Source organism: Apostichopus japonicus, chromosome 2, assembly GCF_037975245.1.
Source record: "Apostichopus japonicus isolate 1M-3 chromosome 2, ASM3797524v1, whole genome shotgun sequence".
In the NCBI taxonomy this organism is placed as follows: domain Eukaryota; kingdom Metazoa; phylum Echinodermata; class Holothuroidea; order Aspidochirotida; family Stichopodidae; genus Apostichopus; species Apostichopus japonicus.
In genome coordinates this window covers 3678930-3702319 of record NC_092562.1, presented here as the reverse complement: position 1 = coordinate 3702319, position 23390 = coordinate 3678930, and the positions used below count along the sequence as shown (strand labels likewise).

Sequence of the window (23390 nt, the reverse complement as noted above, 5' to 3'; positions counted from 1 at the left end):
TTTAAAACTGTATTAAAAAAACTTGCTCAGCCTCATCATATTCAATAATATAATAATCCGAAAGGAACATTTATCACACACATATTCAAAATGAATTTAGATTAAGGCCTAATTACTTAAAACGTCAGCAGAAATATGAGAGTCTTATTTTCAAACTGAATGTTTTTATTACAAACTGAAGGTAATCATTAAATGTAACTGAAAAAGACATTGAAAAAATATTTTGCAATTCTTCTGTGATTCAGTTACTACTTATTCTAAACCTTAATTTACTAATATTTCTGTGTTTTAGCTTACATTTATTAAATCCCTGTAAAACAAGACAGGAAAAACAGATTAGTATTTTATTCCGTTGAAACATAGACCCCACCAACCCACCCATCTGAGCGTAAAGTATTTGGCCACACTTTACGGAGTAGAGGGTGGCAAATGGTTCATTTATACATGAGATAAACATAATTTACAAAAAAGTAATAATAACACTACAAACCATTACAGATATAAAAAAGGTTCAATACACATTCAAGTTATGAGCTCAGCTTAACAATACTTCGAAACTAACAACCTTTAAAACACAGTTTGGTTCACCATATCATTGCTACAACCCTCTTCTCAATGTATTTGGATTCAGGGCCTGATATTTAAGGGGGGGGGGGTGTTGCTGAAGGGATATTAACATCCAAACTTAAAGTCTTCTGTCTGTAGATACATTTCATACAAGGTAAGAAATTATAAATATGCAAGTTTATGCTTTTTTGCAGTGGCATACTGGAGCAAAAATTGCTACCTTGGGGCCTTGAAAAAAATATACACTTTTGCCACCTCCAAAACAAAACTGCATACTTTCTTGACCAAGAGTGAAATCATTATAGCACCTCATGCACAGAGCCAGAGACACACCAATTTTGGGCCTGTTAAGCAGTAGAGACCGATCCAGTCTTTTCTTTCTGGGACAGCATGGGTTAATTGAACTGCCAATTGTACAGCTAATCTCCCACAAAGGAATATAATGGGATCATATGATCACTTGACAGTCATTTCTAGTGGAGACGAGGGTCTCTTTGGTGCTCCATATGGGGGTGTATTGGGTCTATCTGAGCCCAGGGATGCGGGGTAGTTAGGGTAGTTTTGTTGGCGAGACTGAAGCAGGTAGTCAGGTTCGGGTGATGTTCTTCCAATCGAAGAACTGATGTCGGAGGAAGCAGGCGAAGGAGGAGGTTGGTTAGATGAGGATGATGCTAGGGATGGGGAAGGAAAAGCAGGAAAATCATCAAATGTTATTCAACGCAAACAGACTGGAATGTTTAGTACTGTTCTTATGAACTTCTGACAACTCCCTCTGCTGCTTTACTACATACCGATCCACCAATTAAACAATAAATCAAATTGCTCCGGACTTTCATGAAGGAAGTAAAAGCAACCCAAGCACATTGAAGGATAAACACACCGATAGGCTGTAATGTTATGTACTGTCCTGATGAATATGGCATGTGACATTGAACCTAGAATATGCAACCCTTTCTGGACGTCCTGAACTACCCCCTCCTAAACCAGAAAACCACTTGGCGCATAAAAAAAGGCAGGAAAAGCACTTCTGAAATGTCTGCATTCACTTGTTGGATGGTTCAGATGTTCTGTACTCTTCCAACTGATATAAGCTTGGTGCTCCCCTGCAACCGCCCCCCCCCCCCCCACTAAGAAGAAACTAACTTGATTCATAATTTTGTAAAGAAATAGAATGGAAGCACGCTCATTAGATTACACCCATGTGTATGTTGTAGGGTTATGTGATGTTTTTCTGCACATGACAATGACACATAAAAATAAACAATTAGACTATGCTGGTTAGAGGTTTGTTTCATAACATGGAAAGGGCAAGGTTAAAAGAAAGCTACTCAAATAAGTTATAATCAACGAACTATGCCAGTGTGTTAGTTGATGCAACCAAGGAAAGAAAAACAAACAAAAATTACAAACAAATTAACAACAATTTCAAAAGGGAAGAAACAGAAGCAAACATGTATAATGATAAATATTCATACATCGTAAATATTCACACATCGTAAATATTCATACATCGTAAATATTCATACGTCGTATTGAAATATTCATACATCCTAAATATTTCAATACAGCCTAAACATTCATACATCCTGAATATTTTAATACAGCCTAAATATTCATACAGCCTAAATATTCGTACATGACTAAATATTCAATTTTTGAATCGACTGTAAGAAAGAAAACTTACAAACTCCAACCCATAGATCAGGTTCTCTTTGGGTTCCTGCAGATTTGGCTCGGCGCTGTAGCAAAAGGCTTCTGGAGGATAGAATATTAATGAACATGGAACCTTCTTAATTGCCAATTAAGGCGAAAAACAAAAATGCTTGTTAACTTGATTCTATGGAATACAGGAGTGGATCAAAGCAACACTGACCTAATTTCTCATTTTCACGGGTGTGATTTTTCCTTGGTTTGCCACTGTTACTTTCAATTACTTTTAATAGACATATATATCTATAATGTTACTACCACATATGTCTATATCACCTACATAAACCATTAACTATGCATATCCATAGAACTACTCATGCATATTTATAGGCACCTTCTTCGAATTTATACCATTAACATTCTATATCCCAAGGTTTTTTAACCAAGATTGCATATTACATTAACCATGAATACTATAAAGTGATTTTAAACTGCCTGGGTGCTCCTCCTGATCAATTCTGCAGGGATGATGAGAACCAGATTTGCTGTGGTTTGATTAATTAAACCTAAAAACCATATCACTTCTTACCTCTTCTGTCTTGGTCCAACTGATTTGGGTCTTTTGGATGACCCATCCATCCAACCAGGGGTATGTTGAGTCTTTTGAAAATTCTCCAATCGTGCTTGGAAGTTGACATCACGTCCTCCGGCCAGCCAGAAGTTCCCCATCTGAATCATGACAGGATTTCCCGACGGCTCTCTACGACTGAGACTGGATGCAGTAGAAGGGCGATTCGATGCCCCTGTCAAAACAAAGGTATAGTGCGAACAACACCTCATACATACATTCATAATTCTCTTAATCAATCAGAAAACATTTATATAGCACCAATATCAACAGCAGTTGTTCAAAGGGCGTTAAAGGCAGTTACATAGAATGAATTACAATTGCTTCAAATGTTTATGCATATAATCACATACTTGCTATCACAAAACATGATTGATCATAGTAAAATTTGATAACTGAAGTTCACAACACATTTTATTACAAAAAGAAAATTTTCTTGTATATTAATGGTAATAATATTTGCATTGAACAAGAATTTTTATATTGACATGATCAAAAAGGAGCACCGATATACAACATTTATTCACACAAAATTGGACATCCCTCTAAGGGATTTGTGTGGTACCAACATATCCCTACATATGATTACAAGTGACTTTCTGAACAACATGGATATATATCTACATAATACATCATCAGGGATAGATCCAAAGATATGAACCAGTGAGGCCGAGGATCCCGCTTCTGCTTGTTTTTGTGTTGTTTCATTTCTTACATTAAACTTCATCTACAAACGTAACTTTGCTCAAAAAAACTTACCTAGTGGGAAAATTTAGCATGTTTTCAGGCACAGACAATCCCTTGTTTTAAATATGTTTTTTTGCTTATGCACTGCTAGTTTGGATGCATCAGACTTCTTTATCTATCAATACTTTGTCTCCCAGTCTTGAACCCTTCACCCCCTTCCCCACCCCTCCTCCCCATTACCAGACTAATGTACTAATGTAATATCAGTTATACTCTTCAGGGACTTTATATTTCGTTTAACAGTCAAAGACATTCCCACTAGATTGTAGCTAAATCGATGCAAAAGATGCAGATTGGAGAAATGTTCATGATAAACTTTCCAATCTACCTGAGCTCCTGGATGACTTTGAGCGATAATGGTAAGATGACTTTGGCCTCTGCCTGGTGGGCTGCTTGGCTTTCTCTCTGTCTATCTGGGACAATCCCTTTGGACTCAGATCCAAATTGATCTGATGTTTGGGGCTCAGGGTTTTGTCAGGTGGCATAGTCGATGTCTCAGCTATCAGGTCTGGTGACTTGTCAGGTGATTGAGGTAAATCAAGCGATGTTTCCCTCGTCTCGTCTCGACTGGGTAAAAGAGAGGACAGGCGAGAAAAGGAATGAAGCAAGAGGCCGGGTGACTCCACTAAATGCAGAGCTGGGTTTTACAAGTCCTATAAAGCTCTGTGTGTGTTTCAGCATCAGTCACTGAAAGCCTTTCACATAATACTACCAAATCTCTCTCCCTACAGTATACATATTGCTGTTCCTTGCACCAAACCTACCACATCTCTCATACAGTGTACATATTGCTGTTCCATTCACCAAACCTACACATCTCTCCTACAGTGTACATATTGCTAATCCATTCACCAAATTACACATCTCTCCTACAGTGTACATATTGATGTTCTATTCACCAAACCTACACATCTCTCCTGCAGTGTACATATTGCTGTTCCATTCACCAAAGCCAACACATCTCTTATACAGTGTACATATTGCTAATCCATTCACCAAATTACACATCTCTCCTACAGTGTACATCTTGCTGTTCCATTCACCAAACCTACACATCTCTTATACAGTGTACATATTGATGTTCTATTCACCAAACCTACACATCTCTCCTGCAGTGTACATATTGCTGTTCCATTCACCAAAGCCAACACATCTCTCCTACAGTGTACTTATTGCTGTTCCATTCACCAAACCTACACATCTCTCCTGCAGTGTACATATTGCTGTTCCATTCACCAAACCTACACATCTCTCCTACAGTGTACATATTGCTGTTCCATTCACCAAACCTACACATCTCTTATACAGTGTACTTATTGCTGTTCCATTCACCAAACCTACACATCTCTCCTCCAGTGTACATATTGCTGTTCCATTCACCAAACCTAACACATCTCTCCTGCAGTGTACATATTGCTGTTCCATTCACCAAACCTACACATCTCTCCTGCAGTGTACATATTGCTGTTCCATTCACCAAACCTACACATCTCTCCTACAGTGTACATATTGCTAATCCATTCACCAAACCTACCACATCTCTCATACAGTGTACATATTGGTAGTTTGTTATCATGCTACATTTTTTTGACTAGGAAGAAGCAAGGCCCTGCTTGTCTACAGAGGGACGACCAGAAAAAAATCCTAAATAATTTACGCCCGGATTCCTGACGTATACTCACAGAGCATTTTCGCTTGGGTTGGTATCTCTCGATACATTTTGGTTGTTTTCTCTGACTGAATCCATTGCACATTTAATGCAGTCGTAAAGAAGACCTTTCTCCGTTTCACTCCCTGTACTATGTGTCATCTCATGTCCCTCTGTCTCGTTTACTAGGTTGCCGTCTGCTTCATCTACGCCATCATCACCGATGTCATTTTGTAGTTTAAGTCTCAAGTCTTCATTCTCTGGACTCGACCGATGGGAAGACGGTGAGGTCAACTTCAACTTTTCTCTCACAAGCGCAGACATAGGCAGAGGAAGGTTTTCAACCTATAGAAGGAGAAGAACACCGCCATCATAGTTAGCATTTAGATGTTTAGAGATATGGTCACCCAGATGCTCTAAAGATTGCATTTAACATCTTGAGAGCCATACAGACAACTTGAGCTTTCATTACAATCTTCCCTGCCTATAGCAAGCAGGAGATTGAATATCTACAGGAGTTGGTAATGCTAGCCATACTGAAGGCTCCTCTGTACAAATTCATGATAAAACACACTGTGTACTATTTCAGAGGTCAAGCCAAATTTGTCTTCACACAGGAAAGTAGTGCCACTAGAGCACTTGTGTTTACAATCATACGGTGGCTGGTCAATCCTAATGGCAGTACTTGACGGAGTTTATGCTATCAACAAATTATTAAAGCTCAATTGAATTTGAGGAGGATTGTGTTCTATAGGCAGGCCTGGCAATGATGTTAGAATAACTTTAGAGAAGGATTGGTGGAAGGGTGAATGAATGGGGTGGATACGCCGGGTGAATAGGGATGAGGGTGGAGGAGGAAGGGAAGAGTGGGGATGGAAAGAGGTGCAGTTAAGGAACGTAAAGTTACCGAATCTCTAGGAGATGGGTGTATAGTGGTGGTGTCATCTTCATTGTCATCTGCATCCCTGGGGCTTTCTTCATCGATTGCTGGAGGATTAGAACCCACCGCAGCTAATTCATTAAGACCATCATCGTTGTTATGGAGAGTGATCCTGAATAAATAATGTATAAATAGTAATGAAAATGACAATGTTTCACAAGAAACTAATTCTGCTATTTTATATCTTACTTAAAGCTTTTCCCATGAATTTGTAAATTTTTCTACCCATGAGGACTTGTCAATATGGTAAAAATATTAGGAACAAAATGAGAGTCTATGAAATTAACTGTTTTCTAGCAATTATATTAAAGGGTATTAACCCGTTCATCAGGCTATCTTACCATCATTGATCATTATCATAATATATAGGAATATCATGAATGTTTCTCACACTATGACGCTGCTATATGGATGAAGGAATCATTTGAGAAAAAGTTTACCAACTAAATATGGATCTCTCCAAAAAGATGATCATATCAAGATTTAAAAAAGGTTCCCTTAACACTTTACCTAGCTGCTGTATATAGGGATAAATGTTCACACTTAGACATTTCTACATTTTACACATGTTCAAGCATATTAATTAAACAAAATTGTCCTATTAAGTGGCATAGTTCACTATAAATCTACCTTGTAACAGAAGATGCACAAACACCCTTAATGACAATCAATGGGCCCCTACAATGATAACATCGTGCAAAATAGAATCAAACATAAAGTGTAAACAAATAATATTGTTTACACAACCTGTAACATTATGGTCTGTATGCACGACGTATTTTTTCGAATTATTTTGTTTAAATAAACCTTGCATCATGGAAGCCATCATAGATCCTCCCCCCTGCCCCCCCCCCAACCAGGGCTAATATACACTAGGTCAGGCTACCTACCGATCTCCTGTGGTTCCTAAGGGCTTCCAGTAGCTGTACCTCCAGTCCCAGAGAAATTGTGATAAGTCCAGATATGAATAATGTTCCTGTGTGTTCTTAGTAAAACTGAAGACAGAGCTACTGGGAGCTGAAAGCGAGGGAAAAAAAGATCTCAATTAAAGAAGTAATGGACATATTACAGATTATTCTCTCTAAATAAAACAAAACTGTTAGCAAACTGCTTATCCACTAAACAGCCTGTGTAAGAGAATGTGTATAAGTAAGTGGCCTGACGTTTCGATCCTAGCAGGATCTTCTTCAAAGGCTGATCATGACAAGTTACAGTAACATAAGGGACAAGAACACACACAGAATACAGTCAGGTTAATGAGCAGGGTGAACACAAAAGAGAAAGATTAATCTTTTCTCAGGTTACACACTGTACATTAACAGGCTTCAAAACCAACAACAGGACAATTCCTCTTTTAGCAAAAGTGCATCAGGTAAATATGGGTGTGTTGTGGTATAAACAACTTTCATTAAAGTTTAAAAGAGGTAAAGCAAATATATATTCATAGCAAAAACAACAATCAGAAGTAAACAACAGCAAAGATTAAGATCATAAGAATCACTACTAATCCTCTCCCTATAATCCTCTCATCTATAATCCTCTCACCTCTGACCCTCTAATCCTCTCACCTCTAATGATTCATGCCAGGCTTTAATATGTCATATGATGAAGAAATAATGAATGTTGATCATTAATGTGAGCTGTCAGTTGGTTCGTAGGAAAAGGAAGTAATAGTTAACGTCAAACCTTTCATGATTTTACAAACACAGATCAAGAATTAATGATTGAAAGATGTTAATTTTTATGAACAAACACTCAATCAATCAACTTGTAGAAATTTTCAGGAGGTTTTAGCTGGAGTTTTTGTAAGTATTTTGTGCAATTCTGTGCAAGAACGTGCTTGTCATTTTACCATAAAATAATTTGTATGTATGGATAAAAAAAAGAACATACAATCAAATCAAAAGTCATCACAACTTGATATCAGCAATGAAAGGCCCATCCCACTATATGCATCAAATTGACTCCATGCAGCTATTAGTGATGAATTAATATCTTCAACAGACATTTTAAAGTAGAAAAAAGAAAAAGAAAACTACCCAAAAGTATACCATTTAGCTTCCGGCAAGTTTTATCAAATAATTATCCTTTACTTATTACTGAACAGTTGACTGAAGAGTAAATGCTGCCAATGAAATCTGCCGTTTTTTGCATATAAGGGTTTTTCCATTGGATTGTCACCCTGTATCTCAACCTATGTGTTCCAGAAAAGGTATTTGTGAAGACCCAAGATTAACAAGAACTTGATGTGCATGTGCACCGTAAGCATTAGAACTGTCAATGTATCTATAGCATCTCAAGGCCTCTCACATCGTTCAACTATATCCCGACCCCCCCCCCCCCACCCTCCCCCGCCTCCCTCCCTCATACCAAGTCCAAACTCCATGTACAAGCTGATCACAACCTGCACTTCCTCCCAGTTCCATCTTAGCCTGCCAGCACAAATATGGTGTCACAGTGTAGATCAGTGATTTTAAAAAATAAATTAAAGAAAGAGTGATGATGTTACTGATAACCACCAAAAATATATATTACCTTTCCATTTGTCAGAGAGGTCTGAAATCATTCCAAATAATAATGTGGAAGACAAGAAATATGATTAATATTTCTTGAGGGGGTTCAACTTCAATGCAATAGGTTAAGAAGTAAATTGACATCCTACATCCAAATGAAAAACAAGACTAGAAACATATTTGCATAATTTCCTATTTTGGCAAAAAGTAATAATATTGATTAGCTCCCAAAAACCAAGTGTGAAGAGAAAAAGCTGTTAAATAAACTGCTTATCTAATGCTAAAAGCATGTGAACCAGGTAAATGTATAAGTCAGAGGGCCTAATCAGTGATTTGATCCTAGCATACTTGATCTTCTTCAAAGGCAAACGGAACAAATTACATCACTATGTATGACTGTAAAGTTGTTTTCAAGACCAGGTTCTTGGAAGGTAAAACAAAAGAATTTGTAGTGAGATAGTGGAATGAGAGCCTGCTAAATTCCAACCAATAAACTGTTATAAGCAACGGTCCTGGCTAGAGCATGAATCTTTCCTGTAATTGTCGACTTGTCAGGAAATAAACAGATTTAGATAAACCTTGTAGTAAGTTAAAACTTCTTGAAGTTTGATTATTATAAGTGTGGGCACTCAGGCTAGGGTATATAATATTAAATGCTTCAATTTTTTTTTGAACAAGAATAGAGTCTAATGGCAATGACCTGCCAATTGGTTCCTTCTTCAACGACCCCCGATGGGGTTTTTTGGGTTAGTGCTGGGTGGATCAGTCCAGACCGAGTTGATTTCTCGAAAAGAAACTTATTCAAAACGTTTGAGCAAAGAATTCAGCATAACTCAGTGATGTACCTAGTATTTACTTTGTTAATCTGTATAAAAAATTAAGATAGTTTAGTAATAATTCAAATTTGAGTTAGTTCTCTTATGTAATCAGTAAAGGACAAGGACGTTAACTGTTTGGGCTATTTTTATATACAGTCAGTGGTCACTGTGTCTAGTTACAGACACCCTAATTAATTCACAATTGATAAATTAATGAATTATAAGACAAGTCATTACCTGGTATACTCTCCATCTGTATCAGTGCTACATCATGTTCTGGTAAGGCTAAAATGAACGATACATTTTGTCTTCCTAGCAACACTTTATCACCGAGCTTTGGCTGCCTCTCGGGTCTCCAGGGGGGTTTTATAGGGCTGACCTTGGGAGCAGCGCTTCCTGGCCTGGTAACTGAGATATTATGTCTAGGACTGGGTAGACCGATCGATAAATAAGAGCTAGAATGCATCGGAGATGACTGAGGTCTCCTGGGGGTGGATTTCTTCATCTGTAATAACAAACAAGATCACTTATTTGTAGTTCAGTGTTAGAATATTGAAGGACTCACTTGTAGAAGGATGTTTGCAACTTTTGTTAAAATTATTTCTGGGGAGTAAACATTGGTTTTAAATAATATATATATATCATATAATAACCTTGTTGATACTACAAGTGGTAAAAGCAATCTAGCTTAATATTATAAGAAAAAAAAAAGCTGACAAGGTTGGTTTAAAGTAAGAAAACTGCATGTGTAACATCATCACAAACTAGATATAAATGTGTGTTACCAAGAGTAGTGAAGCACAATGCTGCATTGCGGTACATGCCTGGAAACTAATTATCTTATTCATTCATGGAACTTATGAATCATGTCCAGGTTTGATGCAACTGATCATACGTCACAACAATGTAACAAACAACCTGGTTTCTCATCAGTGTGTTCATGCACACACCATAACACAAGCACAAAAAAACGCTTGTCTAAGCCTTTGAAGCGGAGAGAATTATTCATAAAATATTACGTGGAAGTCCACTCAGCGAAGCAACTCGAAACCACAGTGAGCAGATTTGTGTTAAACTTCTGTCGTGAATGTTACTAGGTTCCTTGATAAGTTGCTTTAGTTCGCTCTTAAACTTCTATCAAGAATTAATGTTCTTGTGACAGGAGAATATATATATATATATTATACACAGGTATGTTGTAAAAGGCATGCAACATGTATAACACACACACCTCCAGCGTGTGACTACACTAATGTTCGTTAGACTTGACCAACGTCGCATGTCATCGCTCTACGCACGGCCTAACAGGGAAATTGGGAAACATGAGATCACTATGCAGTTCCCAGTATTAATTACCTTATGATATTTATCCACCTGTTTCTGCTTTCATAAAAACAGATTGCTGCTATAGCAGAAATTTAATAATTATTGACAAGGATATGAAGTTGACTGCTCAGCAAAATTGCAACAAATGTTCTGCATCTATAGATTAAAACCGTATCCCCGAAGCATTTTGTATCGGGAAGATGCGAACTTTCTTTTTAAATATCAGAAAATTAGCCTCTTGAAATCATGTTTTGCTACAATAAGACTGTCGTGAAATATAATCATAGTTTATTCATTTATGGTGGAATTTAGAAATTAACCAGACTTACGTAATAAGAGGTATTTAAAATCTTCAGCATAAATTATTTTCGGTTAATTATTCAGGGCTTTCAAAAAATGTTGGAAGAAAAGAAATTGGTTGAAAAGAGACATTTACCACAAAGGAATGGTTGGATGTAATGTTTGGCACCATCTGTTTCCCAAGAAGTTTCTTTGCTCGTTTCTGGACCATATTAACCAAAAAATCTGCAACTTCCTCCACCATTCTGAGGTCACTGCCCTGCAAATAAGACACAGAAAGTATGTCGAACATACACCTCGATTCATTGTCAATCTGTTGACTGAACCTAAAATATAGACTACACATTTTACTTTGGATGGTAACAAATTTAGAAAACAATACATTAGGAATTTTCCCTTTTTTTATATTGACAGCAATCACCAGAAAAATGGATGAATGTACATGTCTTACCCAATTTGCATATAAAAGTCTGGGCTGAAGTTTTTTCTGTCATGAAGGTTAAAATTGCTTATTAAGCTGCTGACAGTAAGCAAGAGGTATTTCATATTGTTCATAATTATGGAAAATGAATATTTACTACCTTAAAGGCCATCATAACAACACCCCCCCCCCCCCCCCCCACACACACACACACCTCCTAATATGCTATAAAATTACATACTGGTCACTCATTATTCAAAGTTAAATACTGTATTTTATTGCCAACCTCAAAACTTTTGTCACACAATGAGACATTTTGAGTAATTGTCTAATTCATAATTCAATTGAATTTGAAGTGGCAGAACCTCTGAGAACTGAACTTATTTTTTTCAAATTTCTTAGCCCAATTAATTTGGAGATTATGAAATGTGTTAAGCAAAATTGATGATTTTTAAAAGTAGTTTCTTCTTACCCCTTGAGAATAAACTCTCTGCATTAAATCTTTCACCTTCTCCACAGCTGCTCCGTCACCAGATGAGAAAACGACTAACTCAGAGACAGACTCATGAGTTGTGAGGATGTTGAAGAACTCAGGAACGATACAGAACAGCTGAATAGCCTCGCACCCCAAAAGAGCACGGAGGTCCCTGTACCTAAATGGTATCAGAAAGATTATCAAATACAAATGTACTCGCAGGACCGATAGAGAAACAAAAGAAGTTTGGGAATGGTTTCTCTATATAGGAATTTTAGCTTTTACTTCAAATCATTGGATTTTCTAAACACTTTAAACGATATCAAATCAAACCTATTGTTCAATGTACATTGAAGCTTGACTATAAGTCTCCCACACTATAATATGTAGTCAAAATAAGCTAATATCAGTCTCTATGATTTTCATTTTAACTGTAGTTTAAACAATCTAATTTACTTTGTCTAAATAAAACAAGAATAATCGGTAGGGTCGGTAAAACTGTCGTAAAGTAATGACCAGAACAAAAGCTGCTGCTTTGACAGATATGAAAAAATATCGTAAACATGTGAAAAACAATATATGTGAAATGTATGAGAAATATATGGCAATTTGCATATATCATCAAACGGAGAAACATGAATAATTTTCTATGCTACTTTCCTCAAAAAATATTATTATACCTATTCAAACTGCAGAGATGTCAAACACAAGAGCAACTTGACCATTCAACAAGTATTTTCTACCAATTAAATGACAGACATGAAGCTAAGAAATCAATAAATAAAAGAGAAAAGTTTGTCTCATTTCAGCATCTGACATACAAAGAATCAAGATGGTTTTAATTAAAACATAATTTGGATCAGTGTGCCCCTCTAGCATACCAGACTGACGAGGAATGGTCGTTCATAAATGGTCCCAAACTTTGATGCACGCTGTTTATTACTGATATCGTATTTTTCATTTTCTCTCCTCACTTTTTGCTCCATCTGATTTTCAAAATCATTACCAGGGTTTACTGTCCCTATGTCCTATGGAGTTGATATACCCTTCCGAACATTTGTTTCGGGAACAGTATTAAACTTAAAATCAGTTACATTTGAGATGTTACCAGCGGATAGCTGAATTTGAATCAACCCTACCTGTGGTTTGGTTTATGAATGATTCTCTTCTTTGTGTTCTTATTAGCTCTAATAAGCTCATCGACAGTGAAGTGGAGCGACAAATAAAGCTTCTCGTAAAGACCAGTTTCCTGTGAGGTCACAAAGAGGACAAGAGGATGCATATATAATTTGTAAAAATACAAGAGGATGCATATATAATTTGTAAATATATGTATGCATATATATATATATATATATATACATATATATATATATATATATATATATATATAAATAAAATATATATATATATATATGTATATATATATATATATATATATATATATATAGATATATATACATCACATTATCTCTTAAGTATGACAGTAAATTGGACACTATAGCCAATACTCAAAGCAATTAAATACTTGACTTGAAAATGAAAGTCATTTATTAACAGAGGAGACATATTTCCATGTACAGATCTGCTCCCAAACTTCCCTCTTCTCTCTCTCTAGTAAAGAACTCAAACAGGTGTCTTTTAATCCATCAGAGGATTTGTTCTTTTGGCTCTTTTGTATTTTTATATCCAGTGTTCTCTGGATCCAATTTGGGTAATGCTTTCATCACCTTTCCCACCACCACCTTCTTCCTATCTCCTGTCTTGTTGAGTAAGAAAAACTCCAATGATATACACACCTACGGGAGACATTCATCATTAACGAAATACAAACTCCAATTATATACACACCTATGGGAGACATTCATCATTAACAAAACACTAAACTCCAATGATATACACTCAGGACTACGGGAGAAGTTCATCATTAACGAAACACAACACTCCAATGATATACACACCTACGGGAGACATTCATTAATAACGAAATACAAACTCCCATGATGTACACACCTACGGGAGACATCATCATCCACAAAACACACATTTTTGTTCAACTTGAAGTTTTGACAATTCTATCCCACAGTCATAGATGATAAAATAATGTGTCAGTTGTTTCAAAATGTTCCTAGACAATTAAGTGATATAAAGCACAGTTTCAATTGGTTATTTAACGTCAGGGTTTGAACAAACATACTTTTTTTTTTTAGTGTAGGTCGACCATAACTGTACACACACTATGATTGGTAAAGTTAATCACATTCCAGTGGCCTACCATTGACAACTTCGAAACAACAGAAGGAATTTTAGTTTGATTAGTTAAGATATATGAAGTCAGGTACACATGTACTGACCACTTTGGATCCTCCAGTGAATGCCTAGTTATGGTACCAGGATTTTTAATAAGTAAAAACGGATCATACTCAGATCAAGAAGATTGATACTAAATACAGCTACAGAAGTTGAAGTTTTTAAAAATTGTTATCTATCATGAGATCTACAATTATTCCAGAGAACAGATTGCTACCCGACATGTTCACTGGTGCTAAAACAGATTCCAGCTATATTTTTAATGTTATAAAAGCATTATATATGAATATAGGTCGACCATAAATAAAAAACCTGTAAGACAATAACTTAAATGTCTCACCTTTCGGTCATCCCTATCTATTTTGACAGAGCTGAGCAGAATCGTGACGAAGCGACAGATGTAATTCTTAGGGAGGGCAAAAATAAGCCTGACATCTGTCTCACTGAATGAGTAAAGAAGATTAATAACAAGCGTTATAGTATAAAGCAACATCATTTTTATGAAATTTATTGACACAGAAATTTTTGGAAGCAATTTTTGGAGGCTTGTCATACTTGTCAGCCTTGTGACTACCTTGCTTGGAAAAATAAAGTCGCAATTTAAGGACGTTAACATTAACATTTTCGAGGAAGCAATAAACCTTGCACAAAATCGTGATACTTACATGGGGCATGATAATCACTGAGCATGTCGGATAGACGAGACTCAACTTACTACTTACTTCTTCTTGTCAGCAGATGGCCATGACTATCTTTATTCCCACTGCGTATGCTCTGCCAAGCTTATCTTCTACTTAAATTTCATGCTTACACAATTTTGCAGTTATAGCTTTGATTTCTAGTCGCACGCTGAATTAACCCAACCAGAAAGTCGCAATATGTGACAGGTTTAGGCAAAACAGATTGGTCTGCAACTTAAACTTAAAACATGTACAGTTAAACCATCAAACCAAGTAAAGCTTTCTTGTTCAAATATGATTACTTCCTGTTTCAGTGAATTTGAGAGAAACTGTCAATAAGTTATTTGTTATCTTTTTGCTCGATATTTTGTAGCAATTTTTAACAATATTTCTTAAGAGAGCAAAGACATTTTTGGCAAAAATATTCTTTGCTCTAAAATTTGCAAGTTTTTTTTATAATTTCCAGTCATTTTTTAGTTAATTTCCATATACATACAATATAGACTTGTATATACATATTCAGTTTAGTTAATTGCCAAAGGTTTTAATTGCTGTAATACTGGGGTAGCTATATAGAAAATGTAGAGGAACATAGGGGCAAGGTCATAACCTTGTTAGGAGATAGGAGAGAGGCTTTCTATCAGAGAGCTATTTCAGACTAGCCTCAAAATACATCATCCAGCACTTAGTGGCATGTGACCATACTGAGGGGCTAAAATATTGCAACTCAATATTTTATATAAACTATATGGGAGGGGCCATTGAAACTCCCCTCCCCATCCCCTTCCTTTGTGTATTTTATGCAGTCTGCCATCCCAATGGTTCAATACATATATTTATACAAAACATGTTTAACACCGTTGTTGTTTATAATATCAGGAACTGCGTACCGTCCTCAAAAGACAGTACAGCAAACTCTGAAGTTTTGTGCTTTTTTCTGTCATAATTGCTCTAACGATGTCTACACAGGTTACTGTAGCAGTAAATCTGATATTATTCAAATCGTTGTAACATCACTCACCATAACTGGTCTAACTTTGCACAAGTTATCGTCTCCTGGAGTAGGTCAAATGGTAGCCGAAAATCCAGAAATGTGACCAGCAACAGCAGAAGGACATTACACTGATCTGAATTCTCTACTCGGGCTTCCAATAACGATTCAAAATCTGGAATCGGTAATGGACTGAACTTTGATTGCCTGACGAAAAAAAGAAAAAGAGCAAAATGGATTATAATCATGATAACTTTGAAAAAAAACTACATCACTTTTAGATCTTTTTTTATTATTTTCTGCTTCTGTTGTTTCAGTCTGATTTAATGCTCTGTTTACTCCAGAGTAAACACCACACGCTTCATGAATAGTGGTCAGATAAAATTATGGAGGTTTGAATCAAGAAATTAGCCAAATTGTGTGTTAGAGTATTATATATCTGTGCACAATCACAACTCATGATAAATTAAAAAAACCTAGTTTAGCTTGATAAGAAACTGAAACTGACACAAAACATATTAATTTAAATATGAGCATGATTTTCTATAAGCCGATTTACAACAGATCTGTTGAAGTTTCATATTTTTGGCAAATACATAATCTAAGGATAATGCAAGTTTGGAACCTAATTAAAAAAAAATAACCAGCTTCCTAAAAGATACTTAATCCTGCAGTTTTATTCAGTTTTAAGTGGCCAGATAGATGACATACCTGCAGTTTGTTGTACTCAATTTCAAATGCTCCATAGGTAAACCTGCAAAGGTACTCAATTCAAATTTCCCAATAGGAAACAAACATGCAGATGTACTCAATTTTAAGTCCCCTGATAGACAACATACCCGCAAATGTACTCCATTCTAAGTCCCCTTATAGACAACGTCCCCGCAGTTGTACTCCATTCTAAGTCCCCTAATAGACAACAGACCCGCAGTTGTACTCCATTCTAAGTCCCCTGATAGACAACGTACCTCCAGTTCTTACTCAAAGTAACGATTCCTAATAAACAACATGCTTGCACTCTTGTAGTCAATTTTAAGTTCTTGGTAGAAAACAACTCAGAAAGAGACAGCTTTAAGCTCCTGACAGACAGCAAACCTGCGGTTAACTAAATTTTAAGATCCCAATTTACGGCATCGAACCTGCAGAGATGTTCTCAATTTTAAGTGCCTTATAGGCAACATACCTGCAGTTGTACTCAATTTTAAGTTCCCAATAGATGAAAATCCTGCAGTTGTACTCAATTTAGAGTTCCTGACAGACAACAGACCTGCAGATGTTGTCAGTTTTAAGTGCCTGATAGGTAACAACCCTGTACATGTACTCAACTTAGATAACCTGATAGAAAACAAACCTGCAGTTGCACTCATTTTTAAGTTCCCAATAGATGAAAATCCTGCAGTTGTACTCAATTTAGAGTTCCTGACAGACAACAGACCTGCAGATGTTGTCAGTTTTAAGTGCCTGATAGTTAACAACCCTGCAGATGTGCTCAACTTAGATTTCCTGATAGAAAACAAACCTGCAGTTGTACTCAATTTTAAGATCCTCCTGAAGGTTGTAAGCAAGATATTGTAATCTTCTTCTGTCTGTTGAAACATTCAGTGCACCAGCTTTAGGAAACCTCATCATTAGGTGAACAGTCTATAACGATACAAGCAAATGTACACTGTAACCATGCAAACAGTAAGATCTTTATATTGTAACAAGCATGAGGGCTCAAGAAAGAAAAAATAATAATTGCTTGTTTTTCTACTACATGTACACTTAAGTCCAATATAACAATTTAGCTTTCTATATTTTGACTATTCAAGCATGCAACAATGAAAATCTCTATAAGTTTGAAAATTTCACTACTGTTCAATTTCTAAGATATGTAAGTGTTTTCACATTGAAATTGTCAGAATCACATGGAACAGTTCATAATAACTGACTGATCATTTTGTATTATTATAAACACATCGAGGAGATTATCTTCATTTAAATAATTTTGCTGATGATTTTCTTTTGGAGGAGTTACTTTCAGTTATTTTATTGATTTATTTAAGTTTGGTGAAAAGTAACAAAATCAAGTCAAAAAGCTGCTTTTAAGCCTGAAATGTTCCAAATATCAGAGAGTAAACTGCAGCTTGTCCAACTCCTGTCAGCGATTTAGCTCAACCTAGATAGTATCACTGAGCTTTTGAAATACTAAACCTTTTATTCACTTCAATTGGAATAAAATCATATTACACAACATATTAGTTTATCACATAAGAACACAATAGTTGTAATTACATTTGCCATCTAATAAAAAAGTGATAATCAAAAAAAGATACAAAAATTATACACCTGTTTTTTTAGCAATTATATAACTTTTCATTCCCGATGCTTTATATGGAAAGGTGAAGCCACATCATTAAGTAGCTGACTGCATTATTCAGAAAACAATAAAAATGACACCAAATATCAGTCAAATATCCTTGATAATGAAAAAAATTGCTTTATAATTTAATTAGTCTACTTATTACCCTTAATCCATAACTGCCTTCTACTTGCAACTTCTTCAAGGACGACGGAATAAACTGTTCTCTGGTCAGTTTCTTTCTCTGTGGAAAATGGAAAGTACACCTTCTCTTCAAAATATTGTTATAATATCCAGCTACATTACTAATTACCTCATATTGTTACAACCCTCTGAGAGTTTATCTCTCTCAAAGCCCTTCATCCTCTCCTCCCTATTGCCTTTCATCATACCCATTACCTCTCCTTTGTTGTTTCTAATTTTTTTCCTCTATTCATTTCTCATTTGTCTAATTTAACTGTATGAGTGTCCATCAGTGTCTCTTAATGCATTCATAGTTTTGGTTCTATCTCATTTAACCTCTGGAAGAGATCCTGCTAGGATCGAAAACGTCAGGCCTTCTTACTTTTACATTATATAGCCACACAGGCTTTTTGCAGTAGATATAAAGCAGTTTTTAAGGACAACTTACCACAGGATGATTGGTGAGAGCTGATTGTTGAAAGAAATCTTGGACTTGTACTCTCTCTGCAGCTGTGTTCCAAAGAGATCAAACCATGAGTAGAATGACGGTACAGATAATTAGTTAATTCATTTGTTAATCCTATGCAAAGATGAAAAAATTAGATGAAATAAAACCAAGCCCAAATGGCATAGATCTCATAATACACACATATTACTGTAAACAAACAGCAGCAGCATCTCCGAAAAAACTTGTGAGCTAAAGAAATCGAGTAAGAAAGGAATTGTTATGGGCTACAAATATTATACAGCCATTACCTTAACAAACTATGTAAATTAGAGCTTCATGACTTGCCTGTTAAATTTAAATACATGGTACGAAATATGTTCATAGATATGAACTATCAAAGATAACTGGATCACCAAAGCAAGCGCTAGAAAGTTTTGAATTCAATAACATTACTGCAGGCATTAACGATGTCAACGTAACGTACACAAAATTGTTCAAATTATTTATATCAGGCTTTTATATATTTATATTTGACATTAATATGATGGATATAGATTATCATCTTATGGATATATCCATAAGTTGATAATTTTATTTATAAATAAAATAGTTCAAACTCAACCACCTCGCCCTACCCTCCCCCCCCCCCCCCTAAAAAAATACTTGAATAAGTTTGATGTTACAAACCTGTGACCTGCCTGCCATCCAACATCCAAACACAAGGAATACTGTCTATGATATGAATCCGATCTGTATAATGAACGTTACAGAATGAAAGTTTAAGTTAAAAAACAAATTAACTTTAAAAATATTCAATGTTTACAGTACAGTAGGTCACAAGCTGTTTTCTTAAAATACTCAACATAACCAAAGGTTTATTTGGTACCTAATAAATAATGGGCACTAATTGGAGAAATCAACAAGATGTCGGGTAGCACGGAAAGCTCCAGGGCCGTTTTCGACATCCTCAGTGAGGGGCCTTGGCCCAGTGCAGCAATTCGGCTCCCCCCCCCCTACCATTCAGCCGCCTTCCCAAGGCTGGTCCCACAAACCCATATCTAAAGATCTTTATTATTACAAAAATACTTTAATTATGATTAATTACCAATATCGGTCCACAATTACCCATTGTTTTATATTTATACCCAAGTTTTGCTGCTTTTTGTGGAAGATCTGGAACTATTGGACCTTCGCCCTTATATACAACGTCTCATTGCTCCAAAATTCAAATCTCAATCAGTTGATACTGAACATAGGGCCACATATGTAGTATGAGGCTCTGCCAAATTTAACAGACAAATCGCCCTCCATCAGAGCAAAGATAGGTCAACTTCATAATAGCACTTTAGAATTTTGGGAACTTTAGCTCATGACATATGACCCTTTAAGCAGGTATAGTACCCTTCCCATCATCTATAGATATTAACAGAAGATTGAGAACGAACAAGTTAAAACTTTCCAAAAACATGGTTCACTATCTTTCCAAATATCAGTCACAGTTGTAGCAAGACAATTGGGGAAAATAGACAACAGCGTGAAACAGCTTCGAGATATTGAGGCTCGATAAAATTACTCACAGTTTGGATCTTTCTCTAAGTTATGGTTTCCATGGAGACAGAGTTCCAGTATATGCATGTGTCTGATTTTCATCAGTTCATTCCAACTAATGTTATTGTAGCTAAGATTCAGATATCCAAGGGCTATAAATCGGGACAGGGTGTATAAATTACTGACCTGCGTATGAATAAATGACAATGAAAAGATCAAATCAAAATTTATCAAATATGGATGTGACGGTAATTTGCACAGAGCTAGATATAAATCATCAATTGTAAATATAACCAGATTTACATATTGTCATGTTTCCACATGTAGAACCCACCTCCACCTAAAAACTGAGAGAATTAAGAAAACCAAAATAAAAAATACAGATTTCCCATCTCCACTAATAAATTAACAGTTACTGTACTTTATCAACTGGTCTCTTCCCAACAGCCCCCCCCCCCACTCTTCCACCGTCCCCTCATTTCTAGTTATTCAATAATAGATATAATTGATAGCTAGTACTACTAAAACGCTGTAGAAATCTCAAATATTTTACATCACATTGTTAAATATTAATGTTATAACTTACATCATTGCAACTGATGTCAACGTGCCACAGTTGGTGACAAAGGGCAAGATTTTCGATGATGGAAACATTGTTACCACGCAACAGTAATGTCTGAATACTGCAGCATCTCTCTAAGTGTTCAATATTGGCTGACAGGTATAAGAAAGAAAACGAAAAGGATAAATCTTCCAGTGTTAAACAAACAAATGTATAATGATCAGATTCTACACAAGACATAACTTGCAAAAGCAACTGTCAATCGCAAATCATGTTAATAATCTTAAAATGTTGTTACAAGAAATTGTTTCCCACAGTATCCAATGTGATTGACAATCTACTGTGTCAGCCAAGTATTCTCTGAATATTCAAATATATACCTACTGAATGTGTTCAGTACATCAAATTTTCAATACATCATCTCCTGTAGCAAATTAACACACAAAGAAATTTGTGTCTTCTACACTATCAAAAATATATTATTATTTGTGTTGCCTTATTGCCTTTTATATGGGATTCAGATGTTTTTAACTGATGTTTTAAATTTTACAGGGAATGCAGCGATCCTACAGTACATCCAAAGAAATGACATATATATGCACAAACCAGATGACTCGATGATGAGCAAGAACTGTATCTGATGGATACAGAGCACTTTATACATCCTTCCATACCTACAGTATCAACCGTTACAGCTGCAGAACCAATTAACTTACCTATCCCATGGGAGGAGAGGTCAAGATACTTCACCTCCGAAATTGGTATCCCTTGCTTCTCTGCTTCTGACGATAGAAGCTACATGATGAAGTTAAAAACAAAACAATTGGCAATATACAACAGACAGGTCCTGCATATTTTGCAAAACTTAATAAAATGGGCTAAAAACTGAGTTCCCAGAGCTGGCTGCAGGGATTGAGCTAAATTACAGTACATTATGCGACATATATTCCAAACTAGTACAATATTTCTTGTACTACACAACACTTTGCAAATTTTGGAAAGATTTACGCTCACCCAAAATTGCAATTTTGCTACCTAGCTTGTAAAAGGTATTACTAACTTCAACTCTCATCATTTGAATTGATGTGGCAACTAAAAGATAAATCCTATAATGTTTCCACTATGAACGACTCAAACCATTTCTGCATTCCTTTTCTGTACAGTTTACCCTTCATTAGGTCTTCATGGTTGGATGGAATGATAGGGTCTGGAGACTTTGCCCTGACACCTGATATGGTTGGATTTGGTGTATATATTCCCTAAAGTAGTGTACTGTGTTATAGAGATAAGCCTACTGTATGTATGATGGTTTATAGTTAATTCTCAATAATAAGGGAATCAATATTCTTTTTAAGGATAGCGGTAATAACAATCTCACTGATTTTGCTAAGTGGTTAACTTCTATCCTTCAGTCTATGATATACAGTAACAATTAAAGGTTGAAGCAAAATCAGACAGATTAACATTACTGTTGTATATTAAAAGATCACTAGTACTATTGGCAGTATTACTGTAGACACTTCTGTAGGCTAGTCCTACTTTACAAACAGTATCATTGATGCATATAGGATAGGTCTACTCTAATAATATAGACCCATTGAAGCTGACTTTGGCAGGGCTTCAACCTGATCCCCACTATGAAATCCATAATTAGGCCCAAAGACTAGGTCTAAGTTTGTATTTAAACTGCATTACTTGCTTCATGCAAATAGAATCCGCTATCAAGTCCATCATTGAATCATATGTTTGTATTTTGAGGCTTCACAACGTAACTTACATACTGTACAGTAAGTTAATACAGTCAATTTCGCTAAACTAATACCAACAAACGTTACCGTAATATAAATCCAAGATAGTGCCTACCTTCGTTGTTATTTTCATTTTAGAAGATTACATTCATTCTACAGACTAGTACGTCTCTTCGCAACATCTTTAAGACGAAATTAATGACGAGTTCACAGATTTTATCAATGCCACTATATCTCTAAATGCGACAATGGACTCAGGAATAAGTCAACCGAACGAGTTATGTTGTCAAGACAACATTTTCTCAAAGATGGCAGTATGGGAGTAAAGTAACTACTATCCTCTCATAACCAACGACTAAATTTAGCAGAGATTGGGTGGTTTCATGTTGTTGACATTAATATATGTTCGGCAAATACCGAGCTTAAAAGTTCCTCTAATTTGTACATCAATAAAGGGATACATGCGGGTCAAACAAAGTTCCATTTATGCGAGTTACTGTGCAATTGTCGTATAATGAATGACACGGATGCCAAAGCTCTAAGTAA

The 23390-nt window shown here is 35.9% G+C and overlaps 1 protein-coding gene across 3 annotated transcripts; it reads right to left on the bottom strand.

Moving 5' to 3' along the window:
• Positions 1-7: 7 nt before the first annotated feature.
• LOC139974548 (uncharacterized) lies at positions 8-23180 on the bottom strand. Of its 3 annotated transcripts, none has more exons than XM_071981773.1 (22): positions 22960-23180; positions 21813-21891; positions 21121-21248; positions 20564-20720; positions 19674-19736; positions 18987-19048; positions 18522-18599; positions 17534-17655; positions 16045-16221; positions 14684-14786; positions 13173-13282; positions 12031-12211; positions 11274-11396; positions 9749-10016; positions 8716-8736; positions 7071-7197; positions 6148-6292; positions 5275-5585; positions 3921-4159; positions 2807-3020; positions 2252-2319; positions 8-1238 (listed from the first exon to the last, which is right to left on the bottom strand). In XM_071981773.1, exons 1-22 carry the CDS (start codon positions 22975-22977, stop codon positions 1024-1026), a joined length of 3009 nt encoding a protein of 1002 aa, XP_071837874.1. In that variant the 5' UTR covers positions 22978-23180; the 3' UTR covers positions 8-1023. The 3 variants fall into 3 exon arrangements, with proteins under 3 accessions (XP_071837874.1, XP_071837866.1, XP_071837884.1); XM_071981765.1 differs by having other exon boundaries at positions 2252-2322; positions 22960-23179; XM_071981783.1 differs by lacking the exon at positions 8716-8736 and having other exon boundaries at positions 2252-2322; positions 22960-23179.
• Between the last annotated feature and the right edge of the window lie 210 nt (positions 23181-23390).

What these genes read in the sequence shown, in the direction of transcription:
- LOC139974548 (XM_071981765.1), bottom strand. An exon ending in GCAAAGTTAGACCAGTTATG is followed by an intron (nt 14,787 to 16,044) that starts GTGAGTGATGTT and finishes TTACTCATTCAG; the next exon opens with TGAGACAGATGTCAGGCTTA. An exon ending in ATTCATAAACCAAACCACAG is followed by an intron (nt 12,212 to 13,172) that starts GTAGGGTTGATT and finishes GATACCATTTAG; the next exon opens with GTACAGGGACCTCCGTGCTC.